We start from the raw sequence: 17,161 nt of genomic DNA, 5'->3' as shown, positions 1-17,161 counted from the left end.
ATTTTAGTAAAAGTCTCTCAGAGTTGTAGATTTAACTAATTCAACTTATCTTTTTTAAAAAATCATATAACTGTAAAGCAGGAGACTAGCTAATATGGTATAGACATAGTTTACGTGAATAACAACATGGACTGCCAATCAGGGAACTAAACTCACAAAAATAGACCTTGCTCTTTCCCTCAAAATATTGACAAATGAATATCTATTTATAAGCTTAAGTTAAAATATGATGTTTAAGGTATATATATTAATATATTCTTTTTATGATTTGCTCCTTAACTTTTTTTGATTAACCAACCATTAGTCCAGACTGCGTCAGATAAAAGGACTTGTGATTAAGAAAACAATAAAGTAATGGCATGAATCCAAGATGAGGCAGTGTATTTGCAGCCTTAACAGAACCTGAAAGAGTACCTCTGCCATCAGACAAACAGGAAAAAGAGTAGGAAGACAGGATTTCTTAGTGTCACACCCAGCAAAGCAGGGAAATGCTATGTCACTACTGGAGTTTGGAACAGAAGTCATGGTGGAGACTTAGGGTCTAAATAGGAAAGTTTCTCAGGGGTTGATGAGAAAAATACAGGAGATTACCAACAAAATGTTACTATAGGTTTTTAAGCCTAAACTGTTTTTTGCATCATTAGCAAGATGACTTTTTATACCAAAGTGAGATGAACAAATATGAAATAAATTTAGAAAATAAGTCGAATAATATTTTTATCCCCATATTATCTATATAATATACTTTATACCCCAAAACATCTGTATGTGCTGATCTACAGTTAAAGTTGGGACTGGGTGGTATAATTATTAGAGAAATTAGACAAAAAGGAAAAGCTGAACTGAGTCAGTGCGTCCTGCATAAGGCAGGACGGAGAAACCCTGGACTGGAGAATTCCCACTTCATGAAAATGAAAGACTCAGTTTATACCAGAATGCTTCTCCATGTGACTCTGTACCTTGGGGTAAACAAGTTTAATTACATTTAAAATTTGTGAAATGAAAATTACTCTTACCAAGTAATTCTTATTCAGTGGACCTTTGGGTGGCTAGAAGTGAAATTGTTACTTTTTGCCTCTTTGCTTAAGGATATTTTTTATATTGTCCTAACAATATGAAGCTTATTCTTGAAACGTTATTACTTTAAAAAACAGTCTCATTTATGTTACCCAAACATACGCGTATGTTACATATGTTATTCCTATAATCTATTACGTATTATAGAACCTCAGGCAAAATATTTAATACTTTAGATATACAATATTTAGAATCCAAATGAAAAAATAATTTATTATTCAGCTTGAAGGCAACAGTCTATTATTCAAACACAAGAGTAGTCTAGAGATTTTGATAACATCAAGGCCAAAACAACATTTTAATGTATAATAAAACCCAAATCATCATAGTCATCTCTGTAATTATTTGATGCATAATAAGCAGATACAGTCTTTTTAAAAATGAACTTACCTGATCAAATCGCAGGACAGGCTCATTTGCATTATCAAAGCTATAAACTTCCACCATTCCATCATCTCTCCCAACAAGTAAATCTTTAACCCCATCACCCACAATGTCAAAGCTGTCAACACACAAAATACCTTTAAAAAATAATATAAGTGATAAGTTGTTAATAAAACTAATATTATAGTCAAGTATATACCAAGTAAGCATGAACATGGGGGCAAAACAACAAAAACTCTGAGCATAATCTAGTGTCCCTTTCTTTTCCATCCACATCCATGCATTTCCAAGGCTTTACATAAAATCTACATGGCAATGGCCCCTAAGTTTCCATCTCCAGCTCTGGCCCCTCCCCAGAGCTGCAGACTCATCTATCCAAGTCCCTATTCAGCATCTTCTCTGAGACATCCGGTTGCATCTCAAAGTTTCCGTGCCCCAAACAAAACTCTTTATCCCCCTCTTCACCACACCCCAATAATAATGCTCCTTCCCCAGATTCCCCGCATCTCGGTATGACACCACCCAGTTTCCTAGGCTAAAAATCTAGACTGCATCTCTGATTCCTCTCTTTTTTCTCACTTCCCGCATCAAACCCATTAGCTAATTCTATCAGCTCTACCTCCAAAATATATACTCCTTCCTTCCATTCCCAACTACCATTTGCCTAGTCCAAGCTACTGGCATATCCAGCCTAGACCAGGATAAATTATAACAACTACAACAAAAACTTCTTAACTGACCTCCATGCTTCCAATTTTGATCTGCTTCCTCCAAAATCCATTCTCTATCCACTTTTGTTTTGTTTTGGTAAATTAGATCATGTCACGTCCCACTTACAACTCTCCAATGACTTCCCACTGCACTGAGATTCACATGCAAACTCTTCTCCATCGCACACGAGGCCCTAAACGATTTGGTCCCACCCTGCCTCTCTGACTTCAACTCCGTGCTAATGCATTTAGCCACACTGGTCTTCCTACTGCTCCTCAAATGAATCATGTTTACCTCTGCCTCAGGTCTTTGGTCCTTAGTTTTTCTTCTTTCTGGAACATTCTTTGCCCCCAAATCTTTACATTACTAACTCATGTTCATATCAATCAGATCTGAGCTCAAATTTCACCTCTTATAAGGCACCTCCCATGACCACCCAGTCTAAAGGTAGGCCTCCTCCTTCTATGCATCACTCTCTAGCACATTACCCTGTTATATTTTCTTCAGGCGACTAGTTGAAGCTATCTAATTTACTTATTGGTTTATCCTCTGTCTCTTCTAACCTGGAAGTATTTGTTGGAGGAATAAATATATGAATAAACATGCTGTACTTATAGTTATCTCACTACCTACCAAGTCAGATATAAATTCCCCTTAGAAAGCAGAAATTCCTTAGAAAACAGGAAGAGTCCCTGATCTGCTGTACTTCTTCCTTACCTCATAACACGTACTTCCCAATTCCAATTAATTCCCTACACCAAACAATGAAAAATGGGTTTGAGCATAAAATGATGTTATAGATGGACATTAGCGCATAAGAGCCTATCCATCCCAAATTACTATTAGCATGTTTTACTTTAAAAACTTATGCCAAAAATATGATAGCCCTGCTAAGTAAACAAATAGTGAATGTATGAGGTGGCTCTGTGACTTGCTAAGTCTGCTATATACATACTCTGAATAAATAAAACAGAATGAACTATATAATCTAGGATATTTTATTTAATAATCACCAAAATTTCAGACTATGAACTACATCAAAAACATACCTCCCCTCTTTTTCTCATTTCGAATTTCCCATTTATGTATTGGCTTGGATGGAGTGATTTGAATAAGCCCAAGTTTTCCATCTGATGTTCCAAACAAAAGGTCTTCTCCGGAGTCACCTAGTTATAATTAAAGTCAACATATTATATTTATCCCACAACTCATCTCTTTAAGATTAAAATTTTTCATATACATTGACGTTCATGTAAAAATCTCATTTAAAAATATAAAGACAGAAAACTTAATTTGGGAGGATGTTATATATTCACAGAACTTTATAATGGTAAGAGGTAACACCCTTCCTTATCATTTAACTTTAAGATGAAAAAACTGAAAATTAAAGTTCAATAAGTCATTACTATAAGTTACTGGCAAGTTATCAGACATCCACCATCTCAATTCCAGTTCATGAAAAATGTTCTTTCTACAATTTCCCATTTTCCCTTAATATATAGTTAAATGATTAAAACCCTGAAATGTCTAGACTTAACATAAGGCACTCCCTTATTTGATTGTGAAAACTGAAATCCCGATTACCGCCATTTCCATTGTGCAGAGTTAAAACAGCAGGTGGGCCAGGAACTTCGACTTCATATACCACGTCAGATCCCTGAAGGAGAACAAATATTTTAAAAGTGAAACAGAATACAAAGCTAAACTGATACAGGCACTCAGAGATAGCAGCAATATTCATATAAAGAACTCTAGAATAAAACTGCTGAAAAAATTAGGTCACAAATACCAATGTGTACTTGTTAGCAATTTTGCACGTGTTAACTCATTTTAAAATAAAATGCAAAGATCAATAAGAGAAATATTTAAAATACTCTCTGCTTTTAATATTTTTCATTTTAAATACTCTATTTGCCTGAAAACTTGACACTGGTAACTCTCCTAACAACACCTCCAGGAACATGCTTGTTTTTTGTCCTAACATAGCGCACATTCAAACATTAAACAGACCCAAAGTCACTTCCTAAGAAAAATTTTGGCCTTGCCTTTGGGTATTTCCCAAATCCACTTCAGTGAGAGGCAGAATGGCCTGCTATTTAGATAAGAAAACAAGGCAGGTCCTTTTATCTGTCTTTTTTTCAATCTTGCCACTTGTAATGCTTTTATGTAGGGCTATTTGTGAAACTGTAAACAATGAGGTAGAAGTACTTATACTCACATGGAAAAGACATCTATGATAAACCATTTGATGGAAAAAATCGCAAAATTATAGTAAAAAAATTAAATATATAAAGAACATATAAAAGAGGCATATGCTTTCTTTCATGTAAAATAACATTTAAAAGTTTACAGAGATCTACATAAAACTATATAAACACAAAAGAATATACACAAGACTGTCTAAAAAAGGCTACCTCTGGGGCAAGATTGCCTAGAAAGGCAGATGGGGAACAGGAGACGTGTGCAGGGCAGAGGCAAGACTAATTTCCTGCTTTCCATAAATCCTTAGTGTTTTTGAGGTTTTTTTTTTTTTTTTTTTTTACAATAAACATAGGAACCTCTTGCTGTTAAACAAAGCAGAATCTATTGAATGCTAGCCAGCTCCTGCTAACAGCCTTATTCAAACAACTCATATTTGGGAGCACCTGTGAGGGGAGAAATTATCATTCATGCCTCTAGAATGAAACTTTAATTCCTCAAAGAAAAAAACCCGATAGAGCCACTGGATTTTTCCTTTTATAAAAGGGCTGATGCCAAGAAATGGTCATATGGCTATGAAATTCCAAAGAGTGAGACAGCCTGTGGTGGCACAGGATGAACAGCTAGACTTTCGTTCAGCTGCACTATCATCAGGCTAAGTTTCTGAACCAATTAATCCACCTGTTATATTACCTGCACTTAATTTGATGGGTCGTGTGTGTGTGTGTGTGTGTTTGTGTGTATTTTATTGAAAGTCACTTCCAAGAAGACATAGTTATAACTATTATTAATAACAATGGCCTTACGTAGTTGTTTTAGCCAATTGTGGTTTTCAGTTTTTCAATCTATCACCCATTTACCTATCTAACAAATATTTACTAAGCACTTATTCTGTTCCACATACTGTCATAAACAGTGGATAAATTCAAATGATACAACCCTGATCTCAACTATCCCTTGTTAAAGCCTAACAACCTCTCCTAAACCCAATTTCCTCATTTAATGTGATTTTTTGGGAGAGGGGCGGGTGATGGAGGAATAAAGCAGAAAAACAAACCAAAAAAACCCCCCTGGTACTCCACTGTGATTGTATTAGCTCAAAAATTGTGTGTGTGTGTGTGTGAGGAATTGTCCTTTCATTCATATACGTCTCTCTAAAATCTTGCCAAAGATCTGAACACATTTGCCTCAAGTAAAAAAATTAGATTATCAATTAAAATATTAAAATTTTTTTTCTAGTTAAGCAGGACGTTTAAAGTGGTAGAAATCAATACAGTAATTTATCTCAAGTACACATTGTTTATCAACATTCATTTACCTAAACTATGAAAAATTACAAAAATGCAAATAATAGCAACCTGTAAAACTCTGAGAACTCTGTCCTGGCAGGCCAATACCGGTGTAATACGAGGTAATCTTTCCACTGGAAGGCAGATGACATCATTGATTTTGTCCCCAGAAAGGTAATAATGTTGGTCTTTGCAATCACAATAATGGTTATAGATGTAACTTGCACTGAGAAAGAGGTCTGAGCCAGATATGTGCCTAAGGATATTAAAAGTAATTTAAGACATCCATGTTCTTTTAAAATAAGCACAGAAAACTCCTGATTTTTTTTTCAGATAAAAATAAAAGTTTATACAGTTTACTATCATTTTATCACAGACTTGGAGAACACAGTTTTGGGTTTTATTGTTTTGTTTTGATTCCCCGTCCCCCTATTTAATTCCTAGCCTTTTGGTATAACACTGATTTTGAAAGATGAAAATAAGAATCGTAAGGCCTCAGGCCTCTCAAAAATTGAAGTCAGAAAACTGAAAACAAAGAATGATCATTTAATTATCTATACTGAAGACAAACATGTCAAACAGCAACCACTTTTGAATGTGTAGTATGTGCCAAGCACTGTCCTGAGTGATTTACATCTGTTAACTCAATCATCAGAACTCCATAAACTAGGGATCATTATTAACCCTTTTTACAGGTGAATAATAAAATGTTAAGTGACTTGCCTAATGGCACACAACTACTAGTAGATTGCAACTCAGGTAGTTTTCAGCTCTAGAGTTAGTTTTCTTACTACCACACTATATTGCTTAGAAAAGGCTATTTGAAGGCAACCTACTTTAACTAAATGATAAACAGTGCGACAAAATGACTAAATTAGAACTTTATTTTGAATAAAGAAATGAAAACAAATCCATTTCAAATTATATTTAATGTAATTTAATAGTCACAACTATGTTTTAATTCTTAAGATTGAATCAAGTTTTCACTGGGGAGCTGAAATTTTTGGACAAAAACATTATCTTTCACTTCTAGACTGCTATTATCATGTGATCATAAAGAGGATACTGTGGTTTTATTGGAAGGTTTTACCTATTTCTCCACCTCTAAGGTATATTTAAAATTTGGGGGGTACTAAAATTATTCCTTTATATAACGATCTCACTGATTTTCTCAGCTTCAGTTATTGTTTAGGTGGCCTCACTCTGTGGCTCTGCACATGATTTCAGTAGTGCTCTTGATATTTCTATCAACCCAATGAAACTTCCTATCTTTTTCAAGGTTTGAAATTTCACGTGAAACGTGTCTGCATTATACTTCCATTACATTGTCCATAGTACTGCTTGGGAGTCACGACTGTTGACAAGAGTGAGACACACAGAAGCAGCAAGCCAGGAAGGATGTGTGAATGGTAACCAATTTTATAAGCGATCAACTTCCTTATTGAATATTTTCAAGTTATAACCTTTTTATCCTATGCAACCTTATAAAAATGTGGAGATTCAGATAATTTTTCAAAAGCTGAGCAAAGAACCTTATCATCCCACCTTTGCCACTCCAGTAAAAACATTTAAGAAACTAGGTAAAGAGACTATTGGCTGGGAAACTCCTTATTTTCCCATCTCTGTCCATACACCTTTCTGAATGTGGAGGTATGCTAATAATTATTACTTAATTATCACTGGCCACGCCTATCTACAAAAGCATTTCAAAAGTATTATATTCTGGGGGCAGCCGGTGGCCCAGTTGGTTAGAGCACGAGCTCTGAACAAAAGGGTTGCCTGGTCGATTCCCACATGGGCCAGTGAGCTGCACCCTCTACAACTAGACTGAAGACAATGAGCTGCCGCTGGGCTTCTGGAGGGGCTGCCGGATGGTTCAGATGGTTAGAGCGCAAGCTCTCAACAATAAGGTTGCCGGTTCAATTCCTACCACAGGATGCAACAAAAGATTGAAAACGGCAACTGGACTTGGAGCTGACTGCGCCCTCCACAACTAGACTGAAGGACAATGACTTGGAGCTGAGAAACATACTGTTTCCCAATATTCCCCAATTAAAAAAAAAAAAAAAAAGTATTATATTCTGGTTGAACCACTTGCCACTGTTTACTTTTTATCTAGTCTCACCAAGCCAATGTTTTACAGCCCAGACATCAGGACATGTATTGAGCAGTATACAGAATTATACAGGGGAGCTATGCATTACACAGAACTCTGAACTGAATCAGTAGTTTCCAAACTGAGGCCTGGCTGCATCAGATTCAAATGAAGAACTTTCTTTTAACCCTCTCCTAATAATTCTGATTTTGTAGGTGTGAGGTAGGACAAAGAATCTACTATTTTAAGCTTCTAAGGGATTCTCCTAAATAGAAGATTTGAGGAACAGTGGATGAGATGAACTTTAAATCCCTTTCCAGTCCATGATTCAAAAACTAAAATTTTAATTGCAAAATTTCACATTTCAGGAAACCATTAAGGGAGCTATTTTTTCACTTAGAGTCTTACCTGACTCACCTGAAATTATACCCTATTGGTAGTCACCAACTTTGATGGTCAGCCTTTTAAGAAAATGATACTACCTCAAAACAAGAACTACTAGAGATAGCAAAGAAACAGAAACTTAAATATCTGGAGATTTCTTTCTTTTTTTCCTTTTATACCTTGATCTTAAATCATAACTGAACCAACTAGTCAAAAATATATAAATACTATTTTAAAAAGACAACATTTCAAAAACTGATTGATTTTATACTGATTTTAGGTCAAATTTAATTTCTGACTTACAAAGTACCTTCAGTCAATTTTATTTCCCAGAAAACCTATTAAGATATGATACTTAATCAAATGTTTGTCACCTGTCCAAAATATTGTAAATGGGTAAGTAAAAATAAAAACAGAATAAACATACATAGCTTTAATGCTTTCAGTGAGGTTTGTTTCAAAAGAGAGGAACTGTTTTCCTCTCTTTGTGAATCCTCTAATCTCAGATCCTGCAGCAATAAAAATTTTCTCCTGTGGTGTGTTAAGAACCCCTCCTAGTTCCAGTCTTGCAATCTTCTGACCGGGTAAAGTCTTGAATACTGCCTGCAAAAATCATTGAGGAAAAAATTAAGTACACAGATTTATTGTAAGCATTTTCCTTTATTGTAAAAATGCTGTGATTTTTAAACTTAGAAAAACATTATAGTTCTAGTATATAAAAATACCTTTAGATACACATGGATTTACTTCAGTAGGTCTTCTGGGTTTTTTTGCTAAATATATTCTAACTTTAGAATACTTATCCCACACATATTTCAGTGACACCACTAAAATCTAAACTCTTGCAACTCAAAGTAGGGTTCACTAAGCAATCGCTAGTGAACTATATGATTAATTTTCTTAAAAATGCAGAATGTCAGGCCCAACCCCAGATCTATGGAATGAAACACTGCATTTTAATGAGATTCCTCAACTGCTTGCAATGGACAGGATTTTACACTTTACTCATCTTTTAAAAATAACCTCTCCTGTTTTCTTTACAGTTTTTATAAGTTTTGGTGGTGTAAATAAATGTCTATAGAATTTTCTGGAAACCTGAATGTTTCACTTAATATTTCTCTATTTAATGGAAAACATTTGTATCATCAATTTCTTTCTGGTTATTTTCCATTTTATTACTGGCATCAGATTCTTCCCTTCCCCCCACGACTTTATACACAGAGAGCAAAATATCTAAGAGGACATGTGAATAATGGAAACATTGAGTTTCTGATAATTTTCGCCATCTTCATCTTTTTGTAAATTCCATATAAGGTATAATAAATATAAGAGTTCACATCTCACCCCCATCACGTAAACTATGGTCTGTGACTATGATGACATACTCATCACTTCCCTGATTAGGTTACATTAAATGGCAAAGGTGATGGGATAGTAACTTCTATGATGTTATGTGTTGTTATGTTGTGATGTGATGTGATGTGATGTGATGCTATGACTCCATCTTAGACTGGACAGATTTGCTTGTTGGTCTGAAGAAGTTAAGTCACCATGTAGTGAGAGGGCCTGTGAGAGGACTATATAGCAGGGAACTGTGGGGGCCTCAAGATGCTGAGAGCAAGTCCTGGCTTACAGACAGCAATAAAGTGGGGGCTTCAGTCCTACAACAGTAGAGAACAACCATGTCAGCCTGGAAAAGGACTGCGAGCTCCCGAAAGGAATAGAGCCTGGCTGATATCTACACTGAAGCCATGACTCACAGAAACTGTAAGATGATAAATGTGTGCTATTTTAAGCCCCTAAATTTGAGGTACTTTGTTACACAGCATAAGAAACTAATAAACCACCCTAGACTGTCAAAGGTGTTTTACAAATAACTGACAAATGACTCTTGGGCTGTCGTCTCATACGTCATAGAACTACTTCCCTCAAAACCCACTTTTCATAGTGTTTTAGAGAATTTTTAACCTAGGATTATTCAATAAGTAGTGCTTTTCTTTTAAAATCTTTTCTCCTTCTAAAACTAAAACCCATACATACCACTGCTTCTCCTTTCTTCATGCCAAAGCACGTAACTACACCATTATGATCACCAATAACTACCTGTAATAGAGTGAAGAGAATCTAAAATTACTATTATTATGCACTATTAACTATAAATGAAGAAAACAAGATTCTCCATATATAAATTATAATTTTTAAAAGCAAAGATTAAAAAATCTAGGAAAGACAGCCCTACAAAAAAACAATCCTCCAAAGAATTACAGAAAACCGTCAAAGAAAAGGTCATGGAGAGTCGCTATAGAAGTAGATGGCCATATATTCTGTTCCTACAATGTAAACAGCACAAGAGACTAGGGACAGAAACGCCAAGGCGAATAGAGGGGATGTAATTTTTTTTTCTTAACTGGAGCATAAGAATATTTTAAGATTGATTTTTAAAAGAGATTATCAAATAAGGTTGTGACTGACCTATTTGATATTTTTTAAACCTTTTTAATGGAAAAATTTTAACATGCAAAAGTAGACAGATTATAATGAATTCCCATGTATCCATCACTCAGTTTCAACAATTATCAATTACCCAATGTGGCCAATGGATTATTCTGAATAAATATAGAGCGATATTTTAACATTTCTTTCTCAGAAATTAATAATCAAGACAAAAGATAAGAACCAGAAAACAACTACCTTTGATCTAATATATGCACAATGTACATATGTAGGGCTGTGTATAAATAGTAAATAAAGCCACACATCCCAAGAATCAAGCACAGAGAAAGAATAGAAATTGGCCAAGTATTAGGATATAAAACAAGTCTCACATATCAAAAAGTTGATACTGCGCAGATTCTGTTTTTAGGCCACTGATTTTTAACTTCCTGTATTACCTTTGTGTATTTGATGAAAGCTGTGGACTTTCTCCCTAGAACAGTGAACATTCACAAATAATTATGTTCATATTTTAAGGATATTTATGGATCTTTGGTACTGGCAGAGATTTCTTTTCAGATGAAAAAATACACAAGAATAGTTAAGGTTTTGATTTTCTGACAATACATTTATCCAATAATTTATAAAACAATAAGGTATTACAGGGATTTCCAAAGTGTAGTTCCTAGACTCCTGGAATTCAATGAGAACCTTTTAGAGAATCTGCCTGGTCAACACTATTTTCTAAGTCTTCATTTTCCCCTTTCACTAGGTTGATATTTGCAATGATGGTACAGAAGTAATGGTGGGTAAAATTAGGGTGTTTGACAAGAAACTAAACAATGACACCAAGCTATACCAGTAATCTGTAATCTTCTTCACCATTTGAGAATAAATAAAAAAATCTAGCTTCACATAAGAATATCCTTAATGAAGCAATAAAAATTTATTAATCTTATTAAATCTTGACCCTTGAATACATGTCTTTTTAATATTTAGTGTGAGAAAATAGGAAGCATGTATTAAACACTTCTGCTGCATACCAAAACAGTCCTGACGAAAAGTACTTGTATAAATGTTTGAGTTATGAGGTGAACTATCCACTTTTTCAAGAAACACCATTTTTAAGAACGAAGGAACAACCAACAACTGTTGCTATTAACACATGGGTATTTCCTGAATTTTTTTTTAAAAATTGAAGGTGAGTTTGTTATTTCAAAAGAAAATAACTAACAGTGTTTGCTACAAATGGTAGAGTCAGAGCTTTCAAGTGAAAATCAGTACTTTGGAAAGTCTTATATCTGCTACTGTGAGACGAACTGCTTCTCAATACATAACTTTTCTGATGAGACCAGCAGTAATATTAACAAATGTGCTATGTTTGATATTATATAATAAAATGTGTCAACATTTGGAAGATATGTATAACTCAAATGAACCAATAATCTCAAATGAACATCACAGGATGTTATAAATTCATGCATGGGTAAAAGATCCATTCAAAGTACAAGACAGACCAATGGATTTTAATGTAACAAATTATGAAAAGTTAATCAATATGGTTTCAGATTCCACATTGCACCCAATATTTAAGATACTACCACTTGTCTAGTATAGATGTAGTATCAAATATGAAGAGCCATAATTATTTGGAAAAGCCATTTAAATATTCCTATTTTTAACTATGTATCTGTGTAAGCTAGATTTTCTTCATATACTTCAACCAAAACAACACATAAGAGCAGACTGACATGAAAACAGATATGAGAATCCAGGTACCTTTGCTTATGCCAGACTAAAGAAAATGTACCACAGTGCTGCTATTCTCACTAAATTCTTTTTTTGTTTTTGAAAATATTTTCATAAAAATATTATGCAAACATGTAATAGGCCTATTAGTTTTTTAAACTAGAATAATAAAGAAAACATTTTTTAGCTTGAATTTTAATACAGTAAGACTTGATAGATATATCTACATAAACAAAAGTTCTTTGGAACCCTCAATAATTTAAGAGTGTGAAAGGGTCCTGAGACCTAACAGATATGCTGATCTAGTAGAGTGAATAAATGACAATCAGAAATCTATTGATTTAGCTTGAAAAAAATGTTAATATATCAGGATACTGTATTTATTTTGCAGCTATTAAAAATATCCTTCTAGTCTACTATAAAATTGTAATTGTCATGTCTCATAGAATCAGTATTTTTATAAAAATAATCAAATCAGTATTGCTAAATACAAAGTTCAACATCAAAATATGTACTCTTAAAATACAATAATGTCTCAAAAAAACATTTTCTCTATATTCAGTTGTGTCTTACATTTCTTCTTTCATATACACAACCTGGTGCATACAAGTATACACAGAGTAAATTATTTCCAGAAAATGGAATATGGTTTTAACAAGTTTGTTTATACTATTTACTAACTGTACACAATAATTATAGTGTCCAAGAAAATGACTGTTTGTAAATGTCCCTTGGCATGCCAACCTCTGTTCAAATTAAAGAAATTCACTTCCATTTTAACATTTGCATTTTAAAAAGAATAACTTACCAATAAAGAAGGAAATATAAACTTCTCCTCTGTCAAAGCTTAAGGAGATGTGGAGAAATCAGTATCTCTACAGTACCTTTTGTGTAGCTCTATGTCTTGAAGCAGGAAGTAGCTTCATGGTCTTCTGAGAGGTCACTCCCACCTAAGGAAACACACCAGCCACTTATTGAATGTTTTCTCATACACTGTAATCTGAGCTTTACCTCAGAGATTTAAAGGTCCAGCAGATTCAGATTATAGAGTCTTTTTATTGCAATAATTAGTGATATGAAATAATTATCAGTGATGAACTTATTATCTAATGAAATATGCCACGAAAGTCAGGATACAGGAAACAACCAAAAATAGTAAAATTTACGCTTGTCAAAATTTATGTTGTCAAGCCAAAAAAAATTATTTGACATTACTGGCAGGATACTTCACAAAAAAATATTTCCAGAAGACTTCTTTTACAACTTCATATAGTTGTTAGTTTTTGTAAAGTGATTTAAAATCTTTGGAAATAGAGAAATTATTAAAAATGCAACAAAGAAAAATTTTTTGCTAAAATACCAAACATGCTCATGGCAATGACATCCAGTAAAACTGATGATGAAGATTACTCTACAAAAGGTACAGAAGATGAAAACAGCATGGCTTTTTCGGCAGGGAATTATCACTAGCAGTGCATAGTTAGGGGAGGAAGGTGGGAGACAAGTTGGAGAAAACAACAGACCGTGAAAGAATTTACGTATAGTATATATCCGTAATGTTATTCTGTAATCCAGTAGTAGTATTCAAGTTGAAACTAAGATTTGCATTTTGAAACAGCAATCTAGCAGGTGATGTGAAGGATGCTTGGAGGGAGGTGAAGCTGGAGCTAGGAGCTCAGTCAGGAGGCTATTTCAATTATCCAAGCAAGAGAAGACGACAACCTGAATTGGGGGTAATGGAGTTGGAGAAAATGGGACAGATTCAAGAAATACTGAAGAAATAACTGCAGCAGTTGAATAGGGAAAACTTTAAGGTGGGAAGTGCTTAGCGTAACTCCCGGGGAACTTGACCGGGCAAACATTTGTACCATTAGCCGAAACAGGATTACTGAAAAAAGAGGCGATGAGACGAGCAAGTCTAGGGCGGAAATACTGAGAGGCAGGGTGGTGTAACAGAGACAACACCAGCTCTGGAGTCTGGGACTTGGTTTCAAACCAGCAACTCCATCCTTTCTCGCTAGTTAAGCAACCTGCCTTCGCTGAGCCCCTGGATCATCGTCATCTATCATACGAGCTGAGAGAATTTTTATGAGGATTAAATATTTATGGGTATTCAACTCTCAGCATAAACTAGATGCTCAATAAACGGCTGTTGCTGCTTTTGTTACGGCCTGGCTGGTGAGGGCCAGCTCACAGTAAGAACTAAGAGGCGCTCGGGAGAGCGGCCTGGGTAGAGACGGATCCCCCGGGAGCGGCAGCCGGGAGCAGCGGCCCCGGGGAGGAACCCAGGGTCGCGTCAGGACGCACGGGCGCCAGCAACGCGAGGACGTGCCGCTTCTTTCCAAGTCCCCGGGGACCGTCACCGAGAGCTGGACCTGTCCGTGAGGAGGGCCACCGGAGGGCAGCTGCCAGCCCCCACTTCGCCGCCGCACCCGTTCAGGGCGACCCGGACGGACGTCAGTGGAAAGACCGAATCTTCTCAGGGAGCGGGTCTCACCCGCGCGGCGACCGCCCCCCCTCTCGGGTTTACCTGTAAGTAATCCGCTCGGTTTAAATTCAGATCCATGACGGCGACACGGACGCCCTGGGCGTCGCCGGGCCGGGAGGGACAGGCTGCCGGACCTCAGGCCTCTGAGGTGAAACAGCTCACGTCCCCCCAGACGAGCGACCCCAGCTCCAGGTACCTCAGCGGAGATGCAAACGCCTAGCGTCAAGGCAGCGATTTCGGCGTGACGTCAATACGTTCACGCGAGTGGGCCCCGGACGAAAGTGAAGCCCCGCCCCTCTCCCGACGGACCGCCCACTAGCGTAACCTCTCCAATCAGAGACGGAGAGGGCCTGAGGACACGGTCCAGGTGACTGGGGGAGGGTTGTTTCCAGGGAGACCGGAGACGCAGCCTTGGCTCCACCCGCACCGCCGCCCAGAGCCACACCTCTAAGTCTTTTTGGATGTAAAGGGCTGACGTGAAGCCCGGGTAGATTCGGACTTAATTCTCTGACATTGGCAAGGGTCCCTCAAGAATTAAGTTCCACCGTTCTAGGCGTTAGTTTACAGCAGCAGTTCTCAAACTTTGGCCTAAGGACCCCTTTACAAAACTCTTACAAACTATTGAGAGGATACCAAAGACCTTAGGTTTATATGAGTTATTTGTTGATATTTCCATATTCGAAATTAGAACTGAAAATTTAAAAAATATATTGGAAAAAAACTCATTACACATTTCAATGAAAATAACTATTTTTAAAATAAAAAAACTAAAGAGACTAGCATTGTTTGCAAATCTATTTACTATCCATCTGAATAGTAAAAGGGAGTCCCAGATCTACTTCTGCGTTCAATATATTGGTGTATGTGTAGATTATTTGTAAGTATATGAAAGAAATTTGGTCCAAACTCAACAAGTGGTAGTTTGAAAAGTTAGTTGCAATGTGGAATGCGGCTTCATTATACAACATCAAAAAAAATCTCATTTGTTCATATCACCACGGATTTCATCAGAAAAGATTTGTAGTATTGGAAAGCTGTCAACCTCAGATGGTGCATACAAATTTTGCGAACATATAATTTGTGCTTAAAGGCTCAAATTTTAAGCATTGGCAACACTGTCAATTGTTTCATTGAAATGATAGGTTCCCTGCTTGAATTTACAAGGAAGTGAATAAATACCCAACTCTGAATAATCATAATTTTTCAGTTGTGCTTTCAAAACATAAACAAAAACAAAAAACATGTGTTCCATGCGAAAAGCAACGAGTTGAGTTAGCAACTCAAAAAATAATTACACAAATGCTCTTCCTTGAGACAACTAATGTGCGTCAGTACTTACTAGTAATGCTTTATGCATACTTCCAATATCAGAGAATATTTAAAAAGACATGTACTCAAGAGTGAAGGCTTAAAATTTACAATTTTTACTGCTTCATAATGAACGTTTTTATATGAAACTTTGTTTTCCTGCCAATGTGCGCATAAAGAATACAGCGACTACTACAGTTTGAAGCCACTGCTTTGATTCATGCTTAAGTACCCGCAGTATTAATAACCATGCCTTTTGTACCATCAGTGCAAATGTCAACACAATGAAAAACACAAAAACATCTTAGTGTTATGAAAATAGTTTCAAAATCAGAGCCCCTGAAAAGGCCTCAGGGACCTTCAGACTACTGCTGGCCTATGGTGACTCAGGATCTGACCAAGAGCTCAAAGTCCTTCATTCCTGTCATCAATCTTTAGTGTACACTTCTGCCTACAGAAATACTACAGGTGAATAAGATACTGGCCCTTTGCTGATTTCTGTGGTCTACTAGGGGAGAGGTCACAAACGATTGTGAATCAAAAATTAAACCCCTGAGAAGAGGTGCTTTTTAGAAAGAGCAATTATTTCCTACAGAGGGATCTGAGGTTTTGCCTAGGTCCCAGGGTGTTCCAGAAAAATTATTTTTCTGAGGCTAAAATAACTATGTTAAATTAGACAATAATGCCTTGAGCTGGGTTAGCCATATAGCACTTTGAGGAAAATATGTGTTAATTTAGACTCAATAAAAATAGATACATTTTTAGAAATTGAAAAATAGCCACAAAGGAGATAGCGTAAAATAGAATTTTATAGAATATTATAGAATTTAGGGGGTTGGAAGGTGTATTAGATAGAAAGGGTCACCATAACAAAGTACCACAAGTTGGGTGGTTTAAACAAGACATTTATTTTCTTACAGGATCTCACAGGCTAGGAGTACCAATCAAGGTGTCAGCAGGGAACCAAACCAATCTTCTGAGGCCTCTCTCCTGAGACATCTTCAACCTGTGTCTTCACAGGGGCTTCCCTCTGTGTCTGTGTAC

At 36.1% G+C, this 17,161-nt stretch overlaps 1 protein-coding gene across 2 annotated transcripts in view; it reads right to left on the bottom strand.

The window, feature by feature from the left end:
- The window catches only part of BBS7 (Bardet-Biedl syndrome 7), a 34,360-nt gene extending 19,293 nt beyond the window's left edge, over positions 1-15,067 (bottom strand). For both annotated transcript variants that reach the window (XR_012498235.1, XM_019741399.2), the window contains exons 1-8: positions 14,852-15,067; positions 13,206-13,271; positions 10,180-10,242; positions 8,567-8,742; positions 5,730-5,916; positions 3,757-3,829; positions 3,222-3,338; positions 1,468-1,598 (exon numbers count right to left, since the gene is read on the bottom strand). Coding sequence is in view for 1 of the 2 variants with exons in the window: in XM_019741399.2 (XP_019596958.2) it covers positions 1,468-1,598; positions 3,222-3,338; positions 3,757-3,829; positions 5,730-5,916; positions 8,567-8,742; positions 10,180-10,242; positions 13,206-13,271; positions 14,852-14,887 (849 nt within the window). In the remaining variant the exon portion in view is untranslated. The remainder of the gene's footprint in view (positions 1-1,467; positions 1,599-3,221; positions 3,339-3,756; positions 3,830-5,729; positions 5,917-8,566; positions 8,743-10,179; positions 10,243-13,205; positions 13,272-14,851) is intronic.
- Positions 15,068-17,161: the final 2,094 nt, after the last annotated feature.

Source organism: Rhinolophus sinicus, linkage group LG07, assembly GCF_036562045.2.
Source record: "Rhinolophus sinicus isolate RSC01 linkage group LG07, ASM3656204v1, whole genome shotgun sequence".
Classification (NCBI taxonomy): domain Eukaryota; kingdom Metazoa; phylum Chordata; class Mammalia; order Chiroptera; family Rhinolophidae; genus Rhinolophus; species Rhinolophus sinicus.
Note: the sequence above shows the minus strand (reverse complement) of the source record. Positions and strands in the feature narration are given on the sequence as shown.